This window comes from Geotrypetes seraphini, chromosome 5 (genome assembly GCF_902459505.1).
Source record: "Geotrypetes seraphini chromosome 5, aGeoSer1.1, whole genome shotgun sequence".
Lineage (NCBI taxonomy): Eukaryota > Metazoa > Chordata > Amphibia > Gymnophiona > Dermophiidae > Geotrypetes > Geotrypetes seraphini.
This window is the reverse complement of record NC_047088.1, coordinates 98,117,564-98,143,647: the sequence shown is the minus strand read 5'-3', so window position 1 is coordinate 98,143,647 and position 26,084 is coordinate 98,117,564. Positions and strand designations below refer to the sequence as shown.

At 43.8% G+C, this 26,084-nt stretch overlaps 1 protein-coding gene across 1 annotated transcript; it reads left to right on the top strand.

Moving 5' to 3' along the window:
- The first annotated feature begins 1,342 nt into the window (after positions 1-1,342).
- Positions 1,343-23,065, top strand: ASPHD1 (aspartate beta-hydroxylase domain containing 1). Its single transcript, XM_033944066.1, has 3 exons — positions 1,343-2,060; positions 22,487-22,600; positions 22,956-23,065. Exons 1-3 carry the CDS (start codon positions 1,343-1,345, stop codon positions 23,063-23,065), a joined length of 942 nt encoding a protein of 313 aa, XP_033799957.1.
- Positions 23,066-26,084: the final 3,019 nt, after the last annotated feature.

The following is a 26,084-nucleotide window of genomic DNA, read 5'->3' as shown; positions in this document are numbered from 1 at the left end:
GCCCTGCAGTAAAGGCAGCTTCTTCCATCAACACACACGTAGCTATGTGATGGCTATTACATATGTGACTATATATGTACACATACCCCTATTCATTTCAAATTTTTCCTTTACTGTATGTAACATTGGAACAAGTTGTTTAGTCTACACATGGCTCTGGGAATCCACAAAAAGATACTTTGAGGAAGGGGCTTGGGAGAGAGACATAAAAACCCAAAAGAATTCCAAGCTCTCCCTGCAACAATGTTCCTCAACTTGGTCCTGGAGTACCCCCTTGCTAGTCAGGTTTTCATTATATCCCCAATGCATATGCATAAACTTGATTTGCACGCACTGCCTCCATTATATGCAAATTTCTTTCATGCATATGTATTGTGGACATCTTGAAAACTTGACTGCCATTTTTACCACTGGATTTTTTTATCGTTGTACTTTTTTCATTGAATTTTCATGTTTTTATATGTCAATAGATAATAAATTATCTCCAGAACATCTGTATCCACAGTTTTTTTTGTTTTGTTTTCATTGGCAAGGGAGTACTCCAGGACAGAGTTCAGAAACACTGCCGTACCACAGCCATAATAAGTCAGAACATTACAGGAAACAAAAACCATATTCATCCTCCAAGAAAACTCTGACAAGATTGAAATATCTAGCACAAAAACTGGTGAAACTACAAATTAGGGTTTCAGAGGATGCATGAGACAGTGCTATCCTACAGCTATCTCATGACCCTCCTCCTGATTGCTGTGCTGAGATTACACCTTCCCCCCCCCCCCCCCCATCATTACACCTCACCCCCCCCATCCACTTCTAAGCAGCTAGGACTTGAATTGGTTCCAATTTTCTTTGAAATTCTCAGCCACACTACCTTCTTCTCTTTCCTAAGCATCTCTGTATGAACCAAGTACAGTATATAGGAGTTTAAAACAAGAACAAAGACGGCATTTAAAGTATCTGTGACAGGCTAGAGAGTGTTAGAGGAGGGCTTACAAGGGAAAGGGGAGGAGGGAGAGGGAAAGAGAGAACGCATCAGATCACAGACAGATTAGAAATGGATGCAGCAGGGAAAGTCTGGTTTTAATCCCAGCTCAGAAAGGGATTTTAGAGAGTGGATACATTTCAGCCATTTTTTACCCTCTCCTGTTGCAATGCCGATGTTCAACCATAGTCTTCATTTTCATCTGTGAGGACAGCAAGCTAATGCCTAGGTGCAACGCAAGTTGCTTTATCATTAGTGCATTCCCCCTTCCTCCCAGCCCTCTGGACACAGCAGTGGAACTGTTCAGGGTCAGAGCCACGGTACGTGATCCATTCGAAGAGTAACAGAGAAGGACAGAGTATGCTGCAGCAGGACAGTGAAGAGTGGGCCACCAAACGACTTCTGGACCTATTTCTGGCACTATCCACACTACCAGCGCTGGTGTTCCTTTGGCACTGTTACCGTATGGGCTGGGAGGAGACACCACAGGCCACCCTCGTTCCCCTAAGCTTCCATGAAGAGCTACTGTTTGGTACAGACCTGGGCTCTGGGACAGACCGTCGCCTCTACCATTACCTTCAAGACTATGCTGGGCGCTACTCCTGGTCTGGCATGAGCAGAGTGCACAGGGGAATACGCCGGCAGTCACTGAACTTCAGGGAATCCCGTGGTGTGCAGAATCCTGATGTCTTCTTCCTGCCTGATCTGCCCTCCACACCATACCTCTCCCATGATACACAGCGGCACGATGTCGAGACACTGGAGCATGGATTCCCTGCCATCCTCAAGGACTTTGGGGGTATTCAGCGGGATTTCACCAATGACACCAACAGCGCAATGGCTGCAGAATGGACACCGAAGCCTGGAGGGGGACAGTACACTTTCTACCTCTATCGAAAAGGCAGGCGTATAACTGGAAATTGCTGCAGCTGCCCACGAACATACCGCTTGCTGAGATCCCTACGCACCTTCATTGGAGGCAACGTCTTTGGAAATGCCGGCTTCTCTCTACTGTTCCCTGGTGCGACAGTCCCTGGAAAGTGTGGGCCAACCAACACAAGGGTGAGATGCCAACTTGGTAAGATTGCTCTCCCTGCCCACCGATGAGTTTCGGGGTTACTTCTTAGAGGGGAGGAGAAATGAGTGTTTCCTGTCAGGCCAAAGGAAAGAGACTTGTAGTCGGCATTCCGTGCTACTCCAGCCTGGTGAGAGCATAACCTGCTGGTGCTAGGGAGGCATTTCTGTTATTTGCATTCAGTATCGGGAAACCTGTCTTACAGCACAGCAAGACCATACTGAGCTGGGGTTGTGCCCTGTGCGACTCGCCCACTGGCAGTGCCAATGAGAGGAGCTGGTTGGCAGGGAGCCATTTTTGGTTCCCTCCATATTTGCATCATCTGTGGCTGCACCACTCACACAGCGCTTGGTAGGGCACTGCCCTTGCTGTTGGAGTCCAGAAGGGTGTGCTTTTTCCTAGCGGTGCTACAGCAGCAGTTTTCTCCTAGCAGTGGGACCCCAGAAGGCTTGGTCTCTCTCACCAAACGCCATGCAAGAAAGCTGGATGAGCCTTTACCCAGCATCTAGCACTGAGTTGGCTTGTGATCCTCACAGATGCCAGAGCTAAGCCAGGCCTGGTTTCCTTGCCACTCTGTGCTTGGGGAACACTGTACATAAGAACATAAGAATAGCCTTACTGGGTCAGATCAAAGATCCATCAAGCCCAGTAGCCCGTTCTCACAGTGGCCAATCCAGGTCACTAGTACCTGGCCAAAACCCAAAGAGTAGCAACATTCTATGCTACCAATCCAGGGCAAGCAGTGACTTTCCCCATGTCTTTCTCAATAACAGACTATGGACTTTTCTTCCAGGAAATTGTCCAAACCTTTCTTAAAACCAGCTCCTTGCCCCTGGCCCACACTTGCTTGTTGTGTAAACCAAAATTACATAGAGGGCAGTTCTTAAAAGAGGGGCCTATTCTGTATTTTCCTTTACAGAATACTAGCATAACTGAGTATTAGAAAATGACATAGAGACAAGTTTTTCCCCGTCCCCGCAGGAACTCATTATCCCATGAGAATTTGGTTGAGGAAATGGGAAGAAGTCATGCCTCAGAAGTTTGCTATAGAATTGGTCTTGTGTGCTCATCTGGAGCCTGAATATCCAGGCCACATGAGAGATGCCAGGCCTTACTGTCCTAGGCAACAGCATTCAGCAGCAATTATTTATCATTTACTAGCTGATGCCCCGGCGTTGCACGGGTATTTAATTATAGCAATAACACTGTAAATGGATTCAAATAAAGATACTTTATAGTGGTGAATGAAATTATTTTTTTACAGCTTTATAAAAAGTACAATATTCAAATTATAATGTGAAATATTTGACAAAATGAATACAATACAACTAACACAAAACTTGATTATAAACAACATTTTTAGTTTCACCTCCAGGAGCAAGAACATATAAATTCTTGGGTGAACCCACCCTTGAGCAAGCAACATAGAGTTGTCCATGGGAAAAACAGGGGGATCTTAAATCCACTCCACAGTATGTAATAGTCTGTCCCTGTGATTTGTTGATTGTGATAGAGAATGCAAGTCTCACTGGAATTTGCAATCTCTTAAACTGAAAAGGAAGATGTGTTGCAAGTTTCGTTCAAATCGGGCAAGCCGTTTTTGCGTTGGCAGCTTTTTACATTTTTTCCATTGACATGAACGGGTGAAATATGAATTTCTGTTTGTAGCTCCGCCCATGTGTGCAGGTGGGCCGCGAGACCCCCAGAATATATCACCCCAGGTAGTGAGGGATCTGCATACCAAGTTTCATTCAAATCGGGCAAGCCGTTTTTGCGTTGGCAGCTTTTTGCATTTTTTCCATTGACATGAATGGGTGAAATCTGATTTTCTGTTTGTAGCTCTGCCCACGTGTGCAGGTGGGCCGCGAGACCCCCAGAACATATCACCCCAGGTAGTGAGGGATCTGCATACCAAGTTTCGTTCAAATCGGTCAAGCCGTTTTTGAATTACTGTGAGAATGACAGCTTTTTACATTTTTTCCATTGACATGAATGGGTGAAATCTGATGTTCTGTTTGTAGCTCCGCCCACGTGTGCAGGTGGGCCGCGAGACCCCCAGAACATATCACCCCAGGTAGTGAGGGATCTGCATACCAGGTTTCGTTCAAATCGGTCAAGCCGTTTTTGAATTACTGTGAGAACGGCAGCTTTTTACATTTTTTCCATTGACATGAATGGGTGAAATCTGATGTTCTGTTTGTAGCTCCGCCCACGTGTGCAGGTGGGCCGCGAGACCCCCAGAACATATCACCCCAGGTAGTGAGGGATCTGCATACCAAGTTTCGTTCAAATCGGTCAAGCCGTTTTTGAATTACTGTGAGAATGGCAGCTTTTTACATTTTTTCCATTGACATGAATGGGTGAAATCTGATTTTATGTTTGTAGCTCCGCCCACGTGTGCAGGTGGGCTGCGAGACCCCCAGAACATATCATCCCAGGTAGTGAGGGATCTGCATACCAAGTTTCGTTCAAATCGGTCAAGCCGTTTTTGCGTGATCGCGGCACATACACACATACACACATACACACACACATACATACACACATACATACCTCCGATTTTATATATATAGATTAACATTTTATATACTGCCTCATTTGCAATGCAAGTCCAAGCCATTTGAAGGTGCATAACAGCCAAAGAATGGGAACTTCAGAAGATCTAGATCAGCCTAAGCTACCCAATGAAAGTCCTTGGGGGAGGGGTATACCTTCAGTGGTTTTACCAAAAGCAGAGCCATATCATTCACCTCATACCAGTGTGTTTTAGACATTATTTATTTATTTAAAACATTTTTTATCCACCTTTATCCAATGCGGCTCACAGTATTACATACAAATTTCAGGGTTTGCACAACATAAAAATCCCTGAGGATTTGCAATGGATATGCCTTTGAATTGTCTTCTCCCATTTCAAATGCCTTTATTCTTTCCCCAAGTTTTTCTGAGGTAAAACAATCTGCAGTAGAGCCAACCCTAATAAAAATCCTGGCCCTAGAGACCATAGTCCCAGTGGTAAGAGTGGTTAACATAGCTGGTTTTAAAAAAGGTTTGGACAAGTTCCTGGACAAAAAGTCCATAGTCTGCTCTTGAGACAGACATGGGGGAAGCCACTGCTTGCCCTGGATCAGTAGCATGGAATGTTGCTTCTATTTGGGGTTTTGCCAGGTATTTGTGATCTGGATTGGCCACTTTGAAGACGGGATACTGGGCTAGATGGACCTTTGGTCTGACCCAGTAAGGCTATTCTTATGTTCTTATGTACAGTGTTCCCCGAGCACAGAGTGGCAAGGAAACCAGGCCTGGCTTAGCTCTGGCATCTGTGAGGATCACAAGCCAACTCAGTGCTAGATGCTGGGTAAAGGCTCATCCAGCTTTCTTGCATGGCGTTTGGTGAGAGAGACCAAGCCTTCTGGGGTCCCACTGCTAGGAGAAAACTGCTGCTGTAGCACCGCTAGGAAAAAGCACACCCTTCTGGACTCCAACAGCAAGGGCAGTGCCCTACCAAGCGCTGTGTGAGTGGTGCAGCCACAGATGATGCAAATATGGAGGGAACCAAAAATGGCTCCCTGCCAACCAGCTCCTCTCATTGGCACTGCCAGTGGGCGAGTGGTAAGGAAACCAGGCCTGGCTTTGCTCTGGCATCTGTGAGGATCGCAAGCCAACTCAGTGCTAGATGCTGGATTGGCCACTTTGAAGACGGGATACTGGGCTAGATGGACCTTTGGTCTAACCCAGTACGGCTATTCTTATGTTGTTATGTTGTTCAGCACTCTGGGGACCATTTGATACTCCATCTGTTTTGTAGTCCTGAAGAAGGATGGGTCATTCAAGCCAGATGTCAACCTCAAAGGGGTCAATTATTTAGTTTCAAGTTTATTAAAAATTTGATATACCATCTAAGAGTTATCTTTCTAAGCAGTTATAAAACAGAGGAACTAAAAAGAGAAAGAAACAACTCCATTATCTAGATAGAAAAGGAGAAGAAAAAATGGGGGTCAGGACCCTTCATTTTCACACGATGTGTGGGTGATGGTCAGGAGAGGGGAGATTTTGTCCTCCCTAGACCATCAGAAGCCTGCTTTCATTTTTTAGTCCAAAGAACCAGAGCTATCTAGTTCAAGGCATTGCTGTTTGACCCGAGTACAGCCCTGTAGTTATACTGACAGTTGCTGCCTTCCTGCATTGATAGAGCATCTTGATTCATCTGATGTCATGTGGTAGACCACTGTCAGGGACTTGAGACTCCTGGAGATTCTGGGCTGAGTAGTGAATTACAAGAACAAGCTAGTTCAAATTAGTCCTTGAAGTACATGAGTGCGCTTTTTAATATGACAGTGGGTCAGATTTTCAAGACCCATGAAAGAGGCCAAGATTCTACTCAGAGGCTCCCAGTAGTTTAGGATTATCTCCAACACCTAGGTTCTATGGCCACCACGCTGCATTTGATTGTGTGGGCCACAGCTCATATGCAGCTTCTCCAGTGAGTATTATTAGTCCAGTCATCTCTGCAGTCTCAGATTTTGGATTTCATCTTCCTCTGATGCACCAAGCTTGAGCAAGCCTCTCATAGTGGCTCTTCAATGATAGCGATACTTTTCGAGAATGGACCTTTTGCGGCTGCTGACTTTGGGCGACTAGCGCCCTATGTCCAACATGTGGAGGTAGAACACATGGAGGGCCATAATCAAAAGAAACGTCTAAGTCCAATTTGGACTTAGGGTGCTAGTTGCCCAAAGTTGGCAGCCGCAAAAGGTCCATTCTCGAAAAGCACGTTCAAATTTTTTTTTTCCCCAAAACTCATCTTTCTGTATGTCCAGGCGTTTGATCATCCAAACCGACAGTACATCTATCTTTATACCACATTCTTGACCAAATATTCGTCCAAGTCTGAAACGTCCAGAACAAGACCTTTTGGATGTGGGAGGGGCCAGAAAAGTGATGGACTAGGCACCCAGACATGGCAAGAGAGCATTGAGGCACCTTACAGGGCACTGCTGTGAACTTCACAAAATGGGTGCCACATAAACATCTCACCAGATTATGGTGATCCCCCCAAACCCACTGTACCTACCTATCGACAACCCCAATAGCCTGTATGGCTGCAGGTGGCACCTGTATGGTAGGAGAGTAGGTTTGGGGGGGGTTGGTATTATGTGCCTCGATCCTCCTCTCAAGGGTTCACTTGCCCACCCCCCAGACTACATAAGACCTCTGTGCAGCTCTACTAGGCTTTCTTATGCCAAGTGCTGATGTTTCGGAAGCAGGTATGTACATTTTTATTCTGATTTTTATGGTGCTATGAGGAGGTCAGTGAACACGGGGGGAGTTTGTATGGGATCTTTACTTTGTCCCTGCAGTGGTTCTCTGGACACTTTGGATACCTTTTGGGCACTTATACCTGTTTTTAGATCGCCTAAGTCACAATGTATAAGTTCTATCTAAGCAGTTTCATCAAACTTTTGATTATCCCTGCAGTATGACTAAGGGCTCCTTTTACAAAGATGCGTTAGGGCAGTGTTCTTCAACCTTTTTACACCCGTTGACCGGCAGAAAAAAAGAATTATTTTGTGGACCGGCAAACTACTAGGACTAAAATTTAAAAACCCCATTTCCGCCCCATCTCCGCGAGCTCAGTCCCCACAAATCATCTGATCCCATCCACACAAGCCTCAGTTATGATTTTATATTGAATGTATTTTATTAAAGTATAAAAAGAAACAATATTCTGTACAATTGTCATTTTATAAATACAAATAATTCAGAGCAGGATCAACAAAACCCCTGTCTCCCCTCCTCTTCACATATATCCCCTCTACTATCAAGAAAACCGAACAAGCCAAATTATTACAGAATGCTACACAGAAATATCATGCTAACAGAATACTGCAGTCACACATGACAGGAATAGTTTTAGGGGAGTGCAACTAGGGCAACTGCCCCCTGGTCAGAGAGCGCCCTAAGCCAGCTGGAAGCTAAAGAAGCACTGCCTGTGTTTTGCAGTCCCCAGTTATGTCTAACACCAGCTCTAGCAGGATATATATTTCAAATCTGATATATTCTAATCACAAAATAGAAATAAAATTATTTTTTTCTACCTTTTGTCGTCTCTGGTTTCTGCTTTCAATCTTCTTTTCACTCTCTTCCTTCCAGCGTCTGCCCTCTCTGTCTCTTCAATCCAGCATCTGCCCCTTCCATCCACTGTCTGTCCTCTCCCCCTTCCATATGGTATCTGTCTTCTTTCTATGCCCCTCTCCCCTTTCCATCCAGCTTGTGCCCCCTCTCTCCTTTTTACATGATTCATTCCAGCTTCACTGCTCTTCATTTTTATCTCTCCTACGCCAGATCTATCATCGTTGTCCCTCTCTGCTTATTTTTCTGCTGACCCCTTCCTATCATCAATCTCTCTACTTTCTCATGCCTGTGTCTCCCCTTCCCCTCCTCTAATCTCTCTGCCAGCTGTTTCCTTCCTTTTTTCATTCTCCCTTCCCTCCTCCTGTCCAGCAGTAACTCTCTTCCCTTCCTCCCCTCCCAGCAGCATCTCTCCTTCTCCCTCTCCAGTAGCAGCTGTCCCTTTTTTTCCCTTGCCCAGGAGCTTCCCAGATTCCTTTCCCTCCTCCCTCCCAGAAGCATCTCTCCTTCTCCTTCTCCCTCTGCAGTAGCAGCTGTCCCTTTTTTTCCTTGCCCAGCAGCTTCCTAGATTCCTTTCCCTCCTCCCCTCCCAGAAGCATCTCTCCTTCTCCTTCTCCCTCTCCAGTAGCAGCTGTCCCTTTTTTTCCTTGCCCAGCAGCTTCCTAGATTCCTTTCCCTCCTCCCCTCCCAGAAGCATCTCTCCTTCTCCTTCTCCCTCTCCAGTAGCAGCTGTCCCTTTTTTTCCTTGCCCAGCAGCTTCCCAGATTCCTTTCCCTCCTCCCCTCCCAGAAGCATCTCTCCTTCTCCCTCTCCAGTAGCAGCTGTCCCTTTTTTTCCTTGCCCAGCAGCTTCCCAGATCCCTTTCCCTCCTCCCCTCCCAGAAGCATCTCTCCTTCTCCCTCTCCAGTAGCAGCTGTCCCTTTTTTTCCTTGCCCAGCAGCTTCCCAGATCCCTTTCCCTCCTTCCTTCCCAGAAGCATCTCTCCTTCTCCTTCTCCCTCTCCAGTAGCAGCTGTCCCTTTTTTTCCTTGCCCAGCAGCTTCCTAGATTCCTTTCCCTCCTCCCCTCCCAGAAGCATCTCTCCTTCTCCTTTTCCCTCTCCAGTAGCAGCTGTCCCTTTTTTTTCCCCTGCCCAGCAGCTTCCCAGATTCCTTTCCCTCCTCCCCTCCCAAAAGCATCTCTCCTTCTCCCTCTCCAGTAGCAGCTGTCCCTGTTTCCCCTTGCCCAGCAGCTTCCCAGACTCTGGTAGTGGTTTTCTCCCCTCTAAGCAGCTCTTCTTACTTCCCAGCGCAGCGATTCACGAAGGCAGCCTCGGATCCTTTGTTGGGTCGCGCCGCCTCTGAGGAAAGAGGAAGTTGCATCATCAGAGGCAGCCGTGACTCAGCAAAAGCCCCGAGGCTGCCTTCGTGAATCGCTGCGCTGGGAAGTAAAGGAGAGCTGTAGAGAGGGGAGAAAGCCACTGTCGGAGACTCCCCAAGATCTCTCCGTCCCAGCGCAGACTTCGGATGTTGATCTTGCCGGCCCTGTGCGGACCGGCAGGAAGTTGAAGTCAGTCAGTCTTGCCGGCCCTGTGCGGACCGGCAAAAATTTCCTGTGGACCGGCACCGGTCCGCAGACCGGCGGTTGAAGAACTGTGCGTTAGGGCTTTAACACACGGAATAGCGTTCGCTAAATTGCCGCCCGCGCTAGACCTTAACGCCAGCATTGAGCTGGCGTTAGTTCTAGAAGCGTAGCGCGGGTTTAGCGCATGCTAAAATCCTGTGTGCGCTAAAAATGCTAGCACACCTTAGTTAAAGGAGCCCCAAGTCTAGGTTGGCCCACATCCCGCCCTAACCACTCCTCCAAAAATGCCTCATTCTGCTTTGTGCGCAGAACGAGATTCAGAGGACTAAAAAGTCTCTGGATACGCCTAAAAACCCATTTTGATTATCAGCACTTGGATGACCTGTCTTTTTGATCATCCAAGTGCCGACTTTGGTAGGTTTTTAGACTGTACTGTACTGTATTTCTGTTTCGATTATGAGCCCCATATTGTACCATTGATGATGTAGTTTTTCATGCTTATGGTAGAGTCTTTCAATGATACAAAAAAATCAATTGGAGAACTATATGAAAAGTATTTATCTATGGATGACTTATAATTCCTTACAAATAGATGTGGCTGAAACAAAAATATTATGGAAAGGGCCTGCTGTAGTGCCAATGGAATGTATTGTTTGCACTATAATATAAAAGTTAAATCAGAGGTTAAAAACCTAGGGATAATTCTTTCATCCTTACTAACATTGTAAACTCAAATTGATCAGGTGGTGAGAAAGACTTGGGTAAAATTGAAGAGTGTGTAGCAGTTGAGACCCTATCTCCATTAGTTTCATAGCAATTTTTTATTATTTTCAGTGGCCTCTTTTGTCATATTTTGAATTAATAAGGTTTCATCGTTTAAATAGCTTTTTCGCCTCTACTTTTCATCATCTGGAGAAAAGGACCTGTGTAGCCTGGAAAGCTTGTGCAAACAATATGTCTGTATAATTTTAATGTTGGTTCAATAAAAGGGTATCAGAAATTGCAAAATAAAATCTAGTCCTTTTGAGACTTGGATTACCTTCATAAGTAGCTCACTTGAATTATTAGCCTTCTACTGAATTAATCAAATTTTTTTTGCTATATGTTTGTCTCTATGGTGTGTTAAAGCTCTGTGGTATTTTTTTCCCTTTTTTAATGGAAATTAATCATATCATACAATGTTAGCTGGGAAAAAACCCCATTTAAGCATTAACACCAGAGCAGATTTTCACATGGTAGTGCAAGTGACTGTTATAAATCAACTTGGTTATTGCAATACTATCGTAGTAAAGAAATGACAAAGAATCCAAAATATCACTGCTCATTTGCCCCTCCTTTTACAAAAACGCGGAAGAGGTTTTTAGTGCCGGCCGGCATACCGAATGCTCTGCGCTGCTCTGACGGTCTTAGAGTTTCTAGGAGTGTCGGCACAGAGCGTTCAGTGTGCTGGCCGGTGCTAAAAACCTTTTGCCCGGTTTTGTAAAAGGGGGCATTGATCACATACGAGACAATGCAACTCTATTACTTTCTAAGTTGCATTGGTTACCTACAGGATCTAGGTTTCTTTTTAAAGTTTTATGTACAGCATTTAAAGTTATGCATAGAATACAACCATCTTATTTGAAAAATAATTTGAAAGATATGAGGTACATAATCGAAATGAAAATAAATCAGCACTTGGAGGATCAAAAAGACAAGTCATCCGATAATCGAAACGGGTTTTAGATGTATCTAAAAACAACTGAGGCCTTTTCATTGCTGCTGTACACCCAGAGTGGAAAAGGGCGTTTCTTAAGGAGTGGTTAGGACGGGAGGTAGGCAGGATGTGGGCTGACCTAGACTTATCCCCTCTTTTACAAAACTGTGATAGCAATTTCTAGCACGGAGAGCCACGCTGAATGGCCCACGCGGCTCCCGACACTCATAGGAACTCAGTGAGCGTCGGGATCACCATGGGCCATTCAGCGTGGATCCCGGCACTAAAAACTGCTATTGCAGTTTCGTAAAAGGAGGCCTTAGTCGTCCTGTAACGATAATCAAAAGTTCAACGAGACTTCCTAGATGGAACTTATACATTGTGACTTAGGCGATTTTAAAACAAGTATGTGCCCAGAAGGTATCAAAAGTGACCAGATAACCACTGCAGGGACAAAGTAAAGACCCACACACACTCCCCCAGTGATCACTGACTGTTCCAACAGCACCACCACAAAAATCGGAATAAAAAAGTACATACCTGCCTCCAAAATATCAGCACCTGGCATAGGAAAGCCTAGTAGAGCTGCACAGAGGTCTTATGTAGTCTGGGAGGGTGGGCTAGTGAACCATAGATTGGAGGACCGAGGCCCATAAGCCACTCTAGCCACTACATTCATGGTGAAACATGTGCACCTACCAATACCCCACTGTATTGCAATACAGGTGGCATCTGCAGCCATAAGGGCTTTGGGGTGGTAAATACGTGGGTAAAGTAGGTTTGGGGAGGGCTCACCATGACCTATAAGGAAGTTGTGGTGAGATGTTTATGTGACACCCTTTTTGTGAAGTTCACAGCAGTGCCCTCTAAGGTGCCCCACTACTCTGTTACCATGTCTAGGTATCCAGTCCATCACTTTGCTGGTCCCTCCCACATCCAAAAGGTCTTGTTCTAGGCGTTTTTGACTTGGACAATTTTTTGGACAAGAATGGGGTATAAAGATAGACTACATAGCGATCTGGACGATCAAATGGCTAGACGTACAAGTAGAAGATTCTCGGAAAAAAAATTATTTTGGATGTATTTTTCAAGAATAGACTTTGGACGTTTCCGACTTTGGGTGACTAGCAACTTAGATCCAAAATGGACTTAGACGGTATACCGGACTCTAGTGCAGTTAATAGCCTGCCTACTAGAGTGTCAGAAACAGGAAATACACGGACTTTTATGCCCTTTTTGCAAACTAATATATACAAAAACTACAATTTTCATTTGTTACTTCTATAACTTTCTACAATTATTATTGGTCCTAAGCTCACACTAGCAGGTCACTTATCTAACTCTTACAGGTCTAAATGTTAAATGTACAGAAGGGCAGGGCACATCATGGCTCAAACTCTTATCTATTCAGCTTACAATGTGGTAAGGTAGGGACATACATTTTAGGCAGATGAAGTCAATAGATTGTACACTTTTTTCAGCTATGTAGGCCAGAGCAATATTTTAAACAACAGTTAACCATTTCATGACCCTACATTCCCCCCTTTCAGGCTGGCGTACCTAAGGAGCCAAGCCTTACAAAATAAAGTTAGGGGTCAGGAAAGTCGGGGTTCCCAGTGGGTAAGGGACGATACTGGGAGAGGGCAAGGGCCAATGCAGCAGTGGAACGTTTAACAGCAGAGTCCATAGTTCAGTGGAGCAGCTTTATGGCTATGGGGACCACACAGGGCAGGCAGCAAAGGAGCAGAGAAGACAGGGCGGCAACCAGCAAGATGATCTTCAGTACTGAACCAGAGGGCAACCAGGAGCTGAAGGTACCAGAGATCCAGTCTGCAGTAAGATCACGCCAGGTTTGGACAGGAACATGAGCCAGTTTGGTGATACGATCCACATCGTCCTCAATCATTTTACTCAAGTTCAAGGCAGCAGTTGAAGAGGTTGAATTTACCACAGACACCACCTTCTGTCTAGAGCTAGGCAGTTCTGATAGATAGCAGTGTGCATTTTAGCATTCGCTCTGACAATGGTACTCAAAGCTCAGGTGGTCTTATTAGTTATCAGTTCGAATATAGCTTGTAGACAAATAATGCAGTTCAGCATGTAGATTGGGGTCCGATAGCCCCAGGTGTCATCTTCGGTCCATGTGGCAGGTCCATAAGCAGCAATGATCCATTTTGCAGGACAGTCATCACCCCATTCACCTATTTTAAGGGAATTGGTGGAAGTAGACCGCTATTGGCGATCCCTGGTGTTGAATACAGGGGCTCCCAGGTGTTCACCATCGGCTAGCGGTAACAGGAAGAAACTGGGACGGATCATGCAAAGTACACATGTACCAGTCTAGTTAGCAGGCAACCAAGTGTAGGCAAACAGATCACAGAGCCAATATCAACTATCAGGAGCTGACCATCATTCATAGGAAGTTCCATTAAGCAGTGTCTGAAGGGCACTGAAGACAGTGGGAAGCAACAATGGAGGTTCACAAGGCCCATCGTGATGGTCGTGGACCTCATCTGGAATACTGCGTACAATTCTGGAGGCCTCATTACCGCAAGGATGTACTGAGGCTTGAGTCAGTCCAGCGAATGGCCACCCGGATGGTCTCGGGACTCAAGGATCTCCCGTACGAGGAACGGCTGGATAAATTACGGCTATACTCACTCGAGGAACACAGAGAGAGGGGAGACATGATCGAAACGTTCAAATACCTCACGGGCCGTATCGAGGTAGAAGAAGATATCTTCTTTTTCAAAGGTCCGACGGCAACAAGAGGACATCCATGGAAAATCAGGGGCGGGAAATTGCACGGCGACACCAGGAAATACTTTTTCACCGAAAGAGTGGTTGATCGCTGGAATAGACTTCCACTTCAGGTGATCGAGGCAAGCAGCGTGCCTGATTTTAAGAAGAAATGGGATCGTCAGTGGGATCTCTTCACAGAGATAAATAGGGGAGGGTCATTGGGGTGGGCAGACTAGATGGGCCGCGGCCCTTATCTGCCGTCTTTTTCTATGTTTCTATGACGTAAAAGTGAGGGTCTGTGAAGTCAGGTTTAACATGTCCAACTGCATTGCCTCCCATAGCCACTGTTCTCCCATACCAGTCCCTCCTCATACAAAACATTAAGAGTCTGACCTATAGTTTCAGCAAACTGTATAAACAGATTTCTAGTGATTACAGGATATTAGCATCTACTTTCATAAAACTGGGGAAACACCAAAGAGTGATGGACAGGAGCACATGAGCGGGATACAATTCGGACATATACAACAGTACCTGGGTCTCACCTTTTACCATCAATATACAATACCATGCGGTCTCTGGCCTTTTGGACTTGGACATTGGCATTCCAGTTATATGGGTCAGTGAGAGTGAAAACCATGGGATTACAGTAGCCTGTAGTACACAAGGGGCCGGAGCTAGGACCTATAGTAAGGGAGGCAGACGGGGTATTAGGGGGATATTTGTGTGGGTTATTGTAGGTAGCCCACAAGACACTTTCTCATGAAGAACAGGCTTCACCATTAGTGAAGGTTTCCTCATAGAGGCAGTTCTTAAAGGCATCAGGTTATACAGACATATATACTTAGCACTTTTGGTATAATAACGCTGTCAATCTAGGGAGCCACACAAAACTGTATTAGGGGTAGTACCATGACCTTGAGAAACATCAAATAACACACATGTATCACAATACAAAGACACCGGGCGAGTAGGGTCTACAATAAGAGTCTGGTTGATAAGTGGACCCTCAACATTATCAATGCAGATTTCCGCCCACTTTTAAACTTCATCACCAGTAGGTTGGAAACAGAAAATACCCTCTGATGTTTGACACTTTCTGTACTTAACTCCTTCTTGCAAACAAACATCAGGCAAAGGGCTAGGGGCACTTATTAAGTACAATAGGAAAGAACTACAGAAAAAGAAACATAAGTGAGGGCAACACAAATATCATATCTATATATACTAACAGATGAAACTCATTTTTCTTTGAAAACTTCAAACAGTTATACTCAAGACACTTGCTAAAGGCAGTGGTGAACCACAGGCAGTCAATTAAACTCAAACACTTATAAAGAATTATATTCAGAACACCTGCTAAGTCCAATGGTAAATATTCAGAACTTTTGAGGTCTTAGAAAGCTTCAGCTGAAGATCCGTGTTGTAGTGGAACCAAGTTTCATGTCCAGACATCTTGACAACTGTAAGAGAAGAAATTAGGACAGTAAAAGGACCTATCCACCTAGGTTTCAGGGAGTCTGACTTCCAAGTTTTAGCCATACTGTATTTCCAGGGACATACCCATGGACTTGTGTAGCTATCGGTAATGGGGCCCTTTCCAGGACCCATTTGTGGAGCTCTTGAAGGGCTTTAGCTAAAGATTGGACCTGACTCTGGAGGATATCTGATCCCAGAGTAGCAAAAGAACCAGGGCCTGGGTTCATAATGGGTGGTGGCCGGCCGAACATGAGCTCAAATGGGGACAATTTAGTGGGTTTAGATGGGGTGCATCTAATCTGAAAAAGAACAGAAGGCAGCAGGACAGGCCAGGACAGATTAGTTTCTTCAATTCATTTCGTGAGAAGGGTCTTAAGAGTTCTGTTTATTCTTTCGACCTGACCAGAGCTCTCAGGATAGTAAACAGCATATAATTTCTATTCAATTTGGAGGGCCTGAGCAATTTGTTGGACAACATCGGCAATGAAAGCAGGGCCATTGTCACTGCCTATAGAAACAGGGAGACCAAAGCACGGAATTATTCAGGAGGTGTTTGGTTACGTCTCTGGCGCGTTCAGTGCAAGTAAAGAAGGCTTTGACCCATCTAGTCAGGGTGTCTGTGAAGACTAGGAAGTGACTGAGGAAACGGGAAATGGGCATGTGGGTAAAATCTACAGACAGAACCTGCATCGGATATGTTCCAATAGGTTGGTATCCAAGAGGTGGCAGTCATCTGATTTGGGAATTTTATTCTAGAACCGACAACACACTGTCGGACCATATTCCGGACTAGCTGATCAAGGTGATTGATAAAGAAATGTCTCTTGAGAGTCAATTTTATAGCGGGTTCTCCAGAGTGTGCCAAATCATGGCATCTTTTGACAATCGTGAGGGCCAGGTGTTGAGGAATAACTATGAGGGTACCCGCTGTGCTTGCGTTTGAAGTATCAGTGTGTAGGTCCAGAATTGGCACTTGAATTGGCGCATTTTGTATCCACCCCCCTTTCAGAACAGACTGGCCCAAAATAGTGCATGCCCAAGTCTGTTTCTGAGAAGTGTATTGGGGTGTAAGGGAGTCCAGAAAAGGAATGATGGTGTACAGAGGAGCCGAAGGAGGGGGCAGAGACTGGCAGCTCGGGCTGTGCAGTTGGCAAGGGCATTGCCACGAGAGACAAGGTCCGTCACGCGTCTGTAAGCATGGCAGTGCATAACAGAAACACGTGAGGGTAGTTGTACGACCTCAAGAAGGTCAAGAATGAGGGGAGCATGATGGATCAGGCGGCCGGAGGCTGTAATGAAACCTCGATATTTCCAGATGGCCCTATGGGAATGCAAGGTAAAGAAAGCATATTTGGAATCAGTGTAGATGTTGCAAGACTAAAGAAGCAGAATATCGCAGGGCAGAAGTGAGGGCATACAGCTCAGCTTCTTGGGCGGAAGTGCCAGAGGGCAGGGGCCTGAGTCAGAAGTTTTGGAGGCATCATACAGAGGGTGGGCAATAGGAGAGAAATCAATGATCCAGATGGGACAGTATCCTGCAATACTGAGAAAGGTGCTCAGAGCCTTGCAGTTATCAGGGACAGGGAGACTACAGACAGCCTGGACACGGGTGTAGGAAGGGACCTGGTACCCTGGGAGATTTGAAAGCCAAGGTAGGTGACACGAGGAAGGCATACTTGAAATCAATGTAAATATGGCCACAGGAAAATTTAAAAGGCAGACCCACTATCTGTATCAAGTTCCTACCCCAAAGAGCTGACTTGTAAAATGCAGTTCTGGATCCACCCACTAAGCAGGGTAGTCTGACACAAGCGCTCTCTAAAGCAGCAGTCCCTTCACTATCAGCTGACTGGCAAAAATATTTACTTCCATATAAAAGCATTCCTAAAAATTACATTGTTATACCTAAACTTACATGATTTATAAACAGAAATACAAAATAAAGATTGGAATATACAGTATAACTTTGGATTGCAAATAACTTGGTTTGCAAGTGTTCTATAAGACAAGCAATGATTAAATTTTAACTTGCTATACCAGCAACGTCTTGCAATACACATACATACAGTATAGAAGCATCACATTTTCACAACTGAGCCAATGGTTCCTCTCTATATGACGCTGCAGGAATGCAGTGACTGTTCCAAATGAGCAAGGGCTTGCAATACAAGTATGTATATTTTTGTACACGAGTACCCTGGACTACAAGCATGCTTCTGGAACAAATTATGCTCCCAAACCAAGGTTTTACTGTACTCACAAGTTTAAACATTGTTCATTTTTTTTTACAATCAACATGGGTCTCAGTAGAGACTTAATCCCCCTTCCAACAGAATTTCACAAAGGAGAGAGAGAAGTGCTTAAAGATCAAAGAGATCAAATTACAGATGTAGTCCTTTTCAGAATTTTTAAATTTAGACAAATAACTACTAAATTTGGACAAAGAACTTCTTTTTAGCATGGAATATAAGTTCCAGAAATCATATTTTTCATTTACATACATTTCTGAATATACATAAAAATTTTATAACATAGCCAAAAACTTCAAATGCAAAACCACTTATCTGTTTCAGGAGAAACCGCATTTGAAGTGCTAAACACTTCATAGCCCTTATCACAAAAGGAGGAGGAGTGGTACTCCCCTCTCCTGCTTTAAACAACTGACAGTTTAAAACTTCACTGATACATTTGGACAGACAGAACTCATAAAGAACCCGGGATACTGCAGGACTTGGGAATTAGATGAAGGGAAGAAATTGGCAAGGTCTGAAGCAAGGGCGGTGCTGAATAGAGTGGGGCTATTTTAAAGCCCTGGGATAGACGAGTCCAGGTTACTTGGGAGGTTTGTCCAGTGGAAGGGTTTTCCCATTGGAATGCAAAATGGGCTGACTGGAAGAGGAACCGACAGCAAACGAATGCATAAAAACCTGACGGGTTATGTCCTCTTCCAGGGAGCCAGAGGGGGCCAGCCCACACCAAATATCGGCCATTCTAACTGGCACAGACAAATAAGGGTTGATTTGTTAAGTGTAATCAGAGATAAATCCCTTTTTTTAAATTAGCTAACATATCAAGGGATCCCCACAGGTAAACAGACATCCCCCCATTGTGCAATGGAGGACAAAAACACTTCCCTGAATTCCTGGCCCTGCCCGTCTCCGGACTAGGGAATCGCAGTACTAACAGGTCCACACTCGCTTCGTCCTCAAGGACGTCTCAGACACTCTCAAACACACAAAACACAACAGATTTCAGTTCAGTTACTCAACCAGAAAATAACAGTTCCTAGAATCCTTCCCCACAACTTTTCAGCGACAGATCAAGTGGCTTACTAGGCAGGAAATGAGAGACAGGATAGGGATGATCAATCCCCACTTACCAGATGGTGGCCACTCCAGGACAGAATTAAACTGATACAAATTCTTGTACTTTAAACTGAGACTAGATAAGTCAGTTGAAGCGGTCAAACGTTCTGAGGTCTGCTAACCCCCCAAAAGGAAGGCAGCCGGCTAAGCAGACACGTCAGCCGTAGGACCAGAAACAAGTGACCAATCGAGTAACCAGTGGTCAAGAGACCTTCAAGTCCCTGTTCGGAAGCCAAATGAAAGGTCACTTGGACACACAAAGTCAGAGGTGTGAAGAAAGTACAAGAAATTTATTACGGTATACCGGACTCTAGTGCAGTTAATAGCCTGCCTACTAGAGTGTCAGAAACAGGAAATACATGGACTTTTATGCCCTTTTTGCAAACTAATATATGCAAAAACTACAATTTTCATTTGTTACTTCTATAACTTTCTACAATTATTATTGGTCCTAAGCTCACACTAGCAAGCTCACACTAGCAGGTCACTTGTCTAACTCTTACAGGTCTAAATGTTAAATGTACAGAAGGGCAGGGCACATCATGGCTCAAACTCTTATCTATTCAGCTTACAATGTGGTAAGGTAGGGACATACATTTTAGGCAGATGAAGTCAATAGATTGTACACTTTCTTCAGCTATGTAGGCCAGAGCAATATTTTAAACAACAGTTAACCATTTCATGACCCTACAATGCCACTCCACGTTTTTAAAAGAAAGTTGCATTCCTAATATGTTCATAACTTGGAATATTCCTCTGAAAGAGATTCAGATTAGAGAGAACACCATTTCAAGTGTTTTTCAGATGTGGTTCTTACCCTCTGGAATGAACTTTGTGGGGAGCTGAAAGTCTTACATGTTTATTGGGCTTTCCAAAAGCAACTGAAAATTCAAATATTTAAAGATTATTGACATACAATAACAATATAATACTGATTGCAGGTTATATCTAAGTTTGAGGATGTGGATTGAATTTTAGAAATGCATATTTTGTTTTTGTTTTAGAATTTTAACATTGTAACCTGCTCCACAATTATTAGGTCAACAAGCCTATACACGCCTGAATTAAATTTAATTTAATTAAACTCAACAAGGGCTCTAGGTCATGCTGGGCAGAATATCGAACAGAGGATATTTGCAAAGTGATGATTTGGTTCTCTTTACTGTTTATTACAAAGCTTCATAGGTTCAAGGTCTGGATCAGAGAGAATGCAGGCTTTAGAGCTGAGATTATCTGAGCAGGGAGGATGGAGGGGAGTAAAATATTTTATTTATTATCTGTTTGAAGATAAGTGCTGTTTATATGTTATTCTTCTGATTGTATACTTTGTGCTTTGTATAAGTTTTGAAAATGAATAAAGCTTTACAAAAAAGAAGCTGAGATTATCTGAGCAACCCTGGCTTCTTCCCTTCCCACCCCTAATTTGGAAAAACTTGAGTACTGCCCATGCATGATGAGGGAAGTGAAATTTAGCCTTACTTATTAATTTCCTTTCCTTGAATCCTGCTAGACCATTCTAGGAGTCACCTGGGAAGTCCTGATGTTTTGTTGCACTTCTGCTTAAATCGGTTGGTTCCAATAAGACAGGGACAATGTAACAAAAGGAGTCAGAAAAGAAACTTGGCTGTAATTGAAAAGACTGACTCAGGTAAATTAAACCAACATACGAGAAGGACCCGCTATACTTTAACTTAGCTCAGAGATATATAACTCTGAAGAGGGGGAGGTTACCCCCTCTTGGGATAAGAGTTTTTCATCCAATCATAGAATGATTATTAGTAAAAACGGATCCGACTCATGAAGGTATAAAATAATTGAAAATTGTATATATAACTTTGAATAATACTGCTTTCAAAAAAATTTTAGAGAGTTCAAAAGGTAATTGCGTTCAGGTTGTCACTAGAGGTGTGAAAGTGTACTTAACTTGTATGCAAAATACAGCTTCTCAGGGTCCCGACGTGGCCCCGTTTCGGCGTCTGCTTCAGGAGACCCCGCCAACTGAGAATGAAATTTTTGCGAAAGAGTCACACCATGTATAAATTCTCTAACTGTGATCTGAAATGCAAAAACAAAAGAAAAGAAAAATGCACCAGGAACGAGCGCTGAAACTCAAAAGGCTACTGTAACTGTGCAAGGTGTTTAAGCATTAATAACTGACAAGGCTGGAAGGAGCACAAAGGAGATGTACCAGTCAAAAATTGAAAAAGTTCCGTGCAACGGAGAACGCCGGCACCCGCTCCGATTTTTAAACCGGAGCGGGAGGGGAAAATCCGAGCGTAAGAACGTAATGACGTCATAGATTCACATTGCAGAAGCATGAAAAAAATTTCCTTCCAGCCTTGTCAGTTATTAATGCTTAAACACCTTGCACAGTTACAGTAGCTTTTTGAGTTTCAGCGCTCGTTCCTGGTGCATTTTTCTTTTCTTTTGTTTTTGCATTTCAGATCACAGTTAGAGAATTTATACATGGTGTGACTCTTTCGCAAAAATTTCATTCTCAGTTGGCGGGGTCTCCTGAAGCAGACGCCGAAACAGAGCCGCGTCGGGACCCTGAGAAGCTGTATTTTGCATACAAGTTAAGTACACTTTCACACCTCTAGTGACAACCTGAACGCAATTACCTTTTGAACTCTCTAAAATTTTTTTGAAAGCAGTATTATTCAAAGTTATATATACAATTTTCAATTATTTTATACCTTCATGAGTCGGATCCGTTTTTACTAATAATCATGCTATGATTGGATGAAAAACTCTTATCCCAAGAGGGGGTAACCTCCCCCTCTTCAGAGTTATATATCTCTGAGCTAAGTTAAAGTATAGCGGGTCCTTCTCGTATGTTGGTTTAATTTACCTGAGTCAGTCTTTTCAATTACAGCTAAATCGGTTGGTTAGCTGATAATTTGTCTGCTGTGGGGCTTGTTGGTTCTCCCCTCTGCTTGTGTGGCTTGTTCTGTACATATGTCCTTTTTCCACCAGTTGTGGAGAAATTGGGGGGTTCTGGTCAGTATTTTTCTATTGCATTATCAGGGGATCTAAAATTTATTGGGTTTTCTTTCATTGCTTCACTGCGCTTTGTACAGATGACTGAAGGATAGGCTATAGGCAAAGGCCCTGTTATAGAACATGGTGTTACTACATAGCTGTGTTCTCTGTCTCCATCTACTGGTAAGGTGACATGAATCCTGATAGACTAGTCCAAATGTATGGGTTTAAGGAAAGGAATGTAACAGGTAAAATTATATTTAACCTTTCTCTTCAGTTATAACTTATTTTCTCTGCACTATTACATTGGATCAGCTCATGCTATTGTTCCTAGATCCAAACTTAAACTTCATGACTTGTCCCCCACCCCGTTCCCAATCTATAGTACAGTTCTGCTTCTGCCTTCCAGGTCCTGCTTATATCCAACATTGAAGATTTTATTATTATTATTTTTGTCATTCTGTACTGCAGGCATTAAGATCCCTCCTGGTTGTGAACTAGTAGTAGGTGGAGAACCCCAGTGCTGGGCAGAAGGACATTGCCTCCTTGTGGATGATTCCTTCTTGCACACCATGTCACATAATGGTAAGAGAATACCCAGCTACATCCAAAGTACAAAGACAGCATATGAAATTGCTAATACTTCACGCTAATGATGTGTTAAGTAACATCAGAAAGGTTTGTACAAACTAATGAAATGGACTGTAGACATTTTGAGGGAAGAAGCAAAGGGAAGGACAGTAGCATGAAGTGATGACTGAATTACTACAGCTACTTTCTTTCATTCCTCCCCACCCCACCCCTCTCACAATGTGCCTCAACTCAGTTTCCTCCTGGTCAATCTCAAATTCTTCTAGTTCTCCCAACCCATCTCTATCTCTCTCTCATTCTCTGTTTGAGCACATTTTGGTACTGTCATTTTTCTTTCACCCCTTTGCAGGCTTGGCAGAAGATGGCCCACATGTGGTGTTCATGGTTGACCTCTGGCATCCCAATGTGGCAGCAGTTGAACGGCAGGCGCTAGATTTCATTTTTGCTTCAAGACGATAAAGTGGAAAGAGATGCCCCTAGAGGCTTCCATCACAGAGAAGGGCCAGCAAGCCAGGCAAGAAAGCAATAGCTCAAGAGCTCTTTGTATACAACAATTTCCCTCATGACTTACTATGTCACAAGAAGGTCAAAATAGGGATGGCACCTCCCCCTAGCTCATCCAGTTCTAGTTTTACCGTGTTGAGTTTCTGGACTCAGAGAGGATGGACTTACTTTCCTAGAGAAACTGGAGTCCATGGGTATGAGAGCTAAGACCAACTTGTCAGAAAAGATCTAGGATCCTAGTATCACCTAACATGAATAGGAAAGGGACATTGCCCAGGTTTCCCCTCATTGTGCGGCACAAGTTACTGCCAAGTCTAGACTAATCCACTATTATTACATCTAAAGAGCCACTAGCTGTCCACAGCACTGTAGTGATACATAAGATAGATGAAGTCCCTGCTCCATGAAGCTTGTGTTCTAGTTATAAGCTAGAACTGTAGTTACCAGTTTTAAGTATCACCATGGCTTAGGCCCCCTTTTATGAAGCTGTATTAGGCTTTTTTATTGCCTGCCACAGCAGTATTAGCTCCAGCGATAAAAAAGCCTAACATGGCTTCATAAAAAGGGGGGGGGGAAGGAAATGGAACTGTTGGGAGGGGGAAGGTGGGCAGGCCAAGAGCAGGGGTAACAGGAAAAAGGAGGCCAGATTAAGGAGCCGAGTGACTGTTCTCTGTTTTGTTCCAGACTCAACTCCTCTTCTCCTCTTCCCTGCAGACTGCCTGGAAGGGAAGGGCTGGAACAGCATTCCTGCTGCTCTGGAGTCTGAAAGGAAGTGGTGGAACCTCATTCCAGGCTGTTCCCACAGAAATTAAACCATGAGTATCACCATAAAAACATATTCCAGATTTGAGAAATAAAGATCACGAACAGCTAGGGTTTCTAGATATAAAAGCAATTCCAAAGAGATGAGTTTTAAGCAAACGACGACTGCCACAGATGAAGCAAAACAAAATTGTATTTAATTAATTTGTATTCCACCTGATTCCTAGGCAGGCTCCAACCACACATACATAACTATTAAGGGAAAGCAGCCACCAAAATACAATCACAAGAAATATAAGGCTCCTTTAACGAAGCTGCGTTAGGGCATTAACGCGCGGAATAGCGCACGCTACATTGCCCCGCATGCTAGATGCTAACACCAGCATTGAGCTGGCGAGTTAGTTCTAGCCATGTAGTGAGCGGTAATATCCTGCGTGCGCTAAAAACGCTAGCACACCTTAGTAAAAGGAGCCCATAAACTCACAAAATAAAAAAGTAACATAGTAAAAGACGGCAGATAAAGACCCGAGTGGTCTATCCAGTCTGCCCAACCATACATGCTCCATATATTAATTTAGTTTAAATGGTCCTTTTTCTTTTTTTACTTATTTATCATATTTTCAATATATATCAAGTATCCACTTGTACAGAAAGATGAGGTTAAGTAAGAAAACTAAATACATTACAAATTATAATAATATATCCAACCATAGTAAGAAATTTAAACTTAACTTCAGCTCAAGTCTTCAAATTAAAATCCAAGAAGGAGAATCAGCAAGCAAAAACACAAACTGAAAATTTATATGAAGAAAACAGAAAATTCAATCAGCCAGAAACCCAGAGCCCTGCCCGGTAGTATGCTTAGGTTCCATCTACTGGAGTCTCCATCAAAGCTCACTCCAGCCCATCTTAACCATCCCAGCCATTGAAACCCTCCCCAGCCTGTCCTCAACTGAATGTCCATATACGGGACACAGGCCGTGCAAGCCTGCCTAGTACTGGCCTTAGTTCCTTCAATGTATACCCATTATTTTCTCATTAGAGAGCCTCTGTGTTCATCCCACGCTTGTTTAAACTTACCGTTTTCTTCTCCATCACCTCTCTCGGGAACGCATTCCAAGCATCAACCACCCTTTCCGTAAAGAATAGAGAATAAAGGCCACGCTAGGCATGTTGTGCAACAAGAAAGGGAAAATCTTGAGTTAGAAATAGCGGAGAGGTTATAAACAGCAGCAACTTGTCCCTAAGCAGGAAGAACAAAGGGGAACAGAAGAGAAGAGGAAGGACAGAGCTGCAAGTGATACAATGAATTTTAGAGAGATTATAGGACAGGCAGTTGAATGGCAGACTTTTGAGGAGGCTGCAGTAATGCAAGCAGGAGGCAACAACGGAAAGGATAAAGTATCATCAACATACAAAATGAAGTATGTTTTATTGACATTTTGTATGGGAGCAGACCAGGAAAGAGGGATTAGTCACTGATTTGAGGACAGGAAAGATCATAGCCTTAATCAATCCATGGTAATAGAAAAATGTAAAAGGAAGTGAGTTTTAAGAAGAAATCGATAGACTTGGTCATATTAAGTTTGTGATGATGGGGAAACATTCAAGCAGTTATGTCTGATAAACAAGCCATGATCCAAGACTAGATTCCAGATTGGTCTTGGTGCACTGAGCTTATTACTCCCACGTACCAACTTGCTTAGCTGCTTCAGTTATCTCCGTATATCCCTGGTCACCTTCTCTATTCCTCTCAGGCAAGATCTTTCTGTCTCTTCATCAAAGCACCTGCTACTGCGTATTTCTAAGGACTCTGCTTTTTCTTGTCTTGGACCTTATCTCTGGAATGAACTCCCTGCTCAGATTCATTTTGAAGCATCATATCCCAAATTTAAGAGAACAAGCAAAATGTGGTTTTTCTAACAGGCCTTCTTACAACATTGTAACACATTAAATGACGGCAGATAAAGACCTGAACGGTCCATCCAGTCTGCCCATTAGTTATAACCATTAAAAATACATGATTAAACTAACTTGTCTCTTCTTTGATATTTCTGGGTCATAGACTGTAAAGTCCACTTGGTATTGTCTTAGGTTCCAAATGCTAAAGTTGCCGTCCAAACTCATTCCAGCCTATCCAACCATCCTGTTTGCAGGATATCTACCATAAAATCTGGCCAGTAACATCCTCATGTTCCAAGTTAGTGGAGTT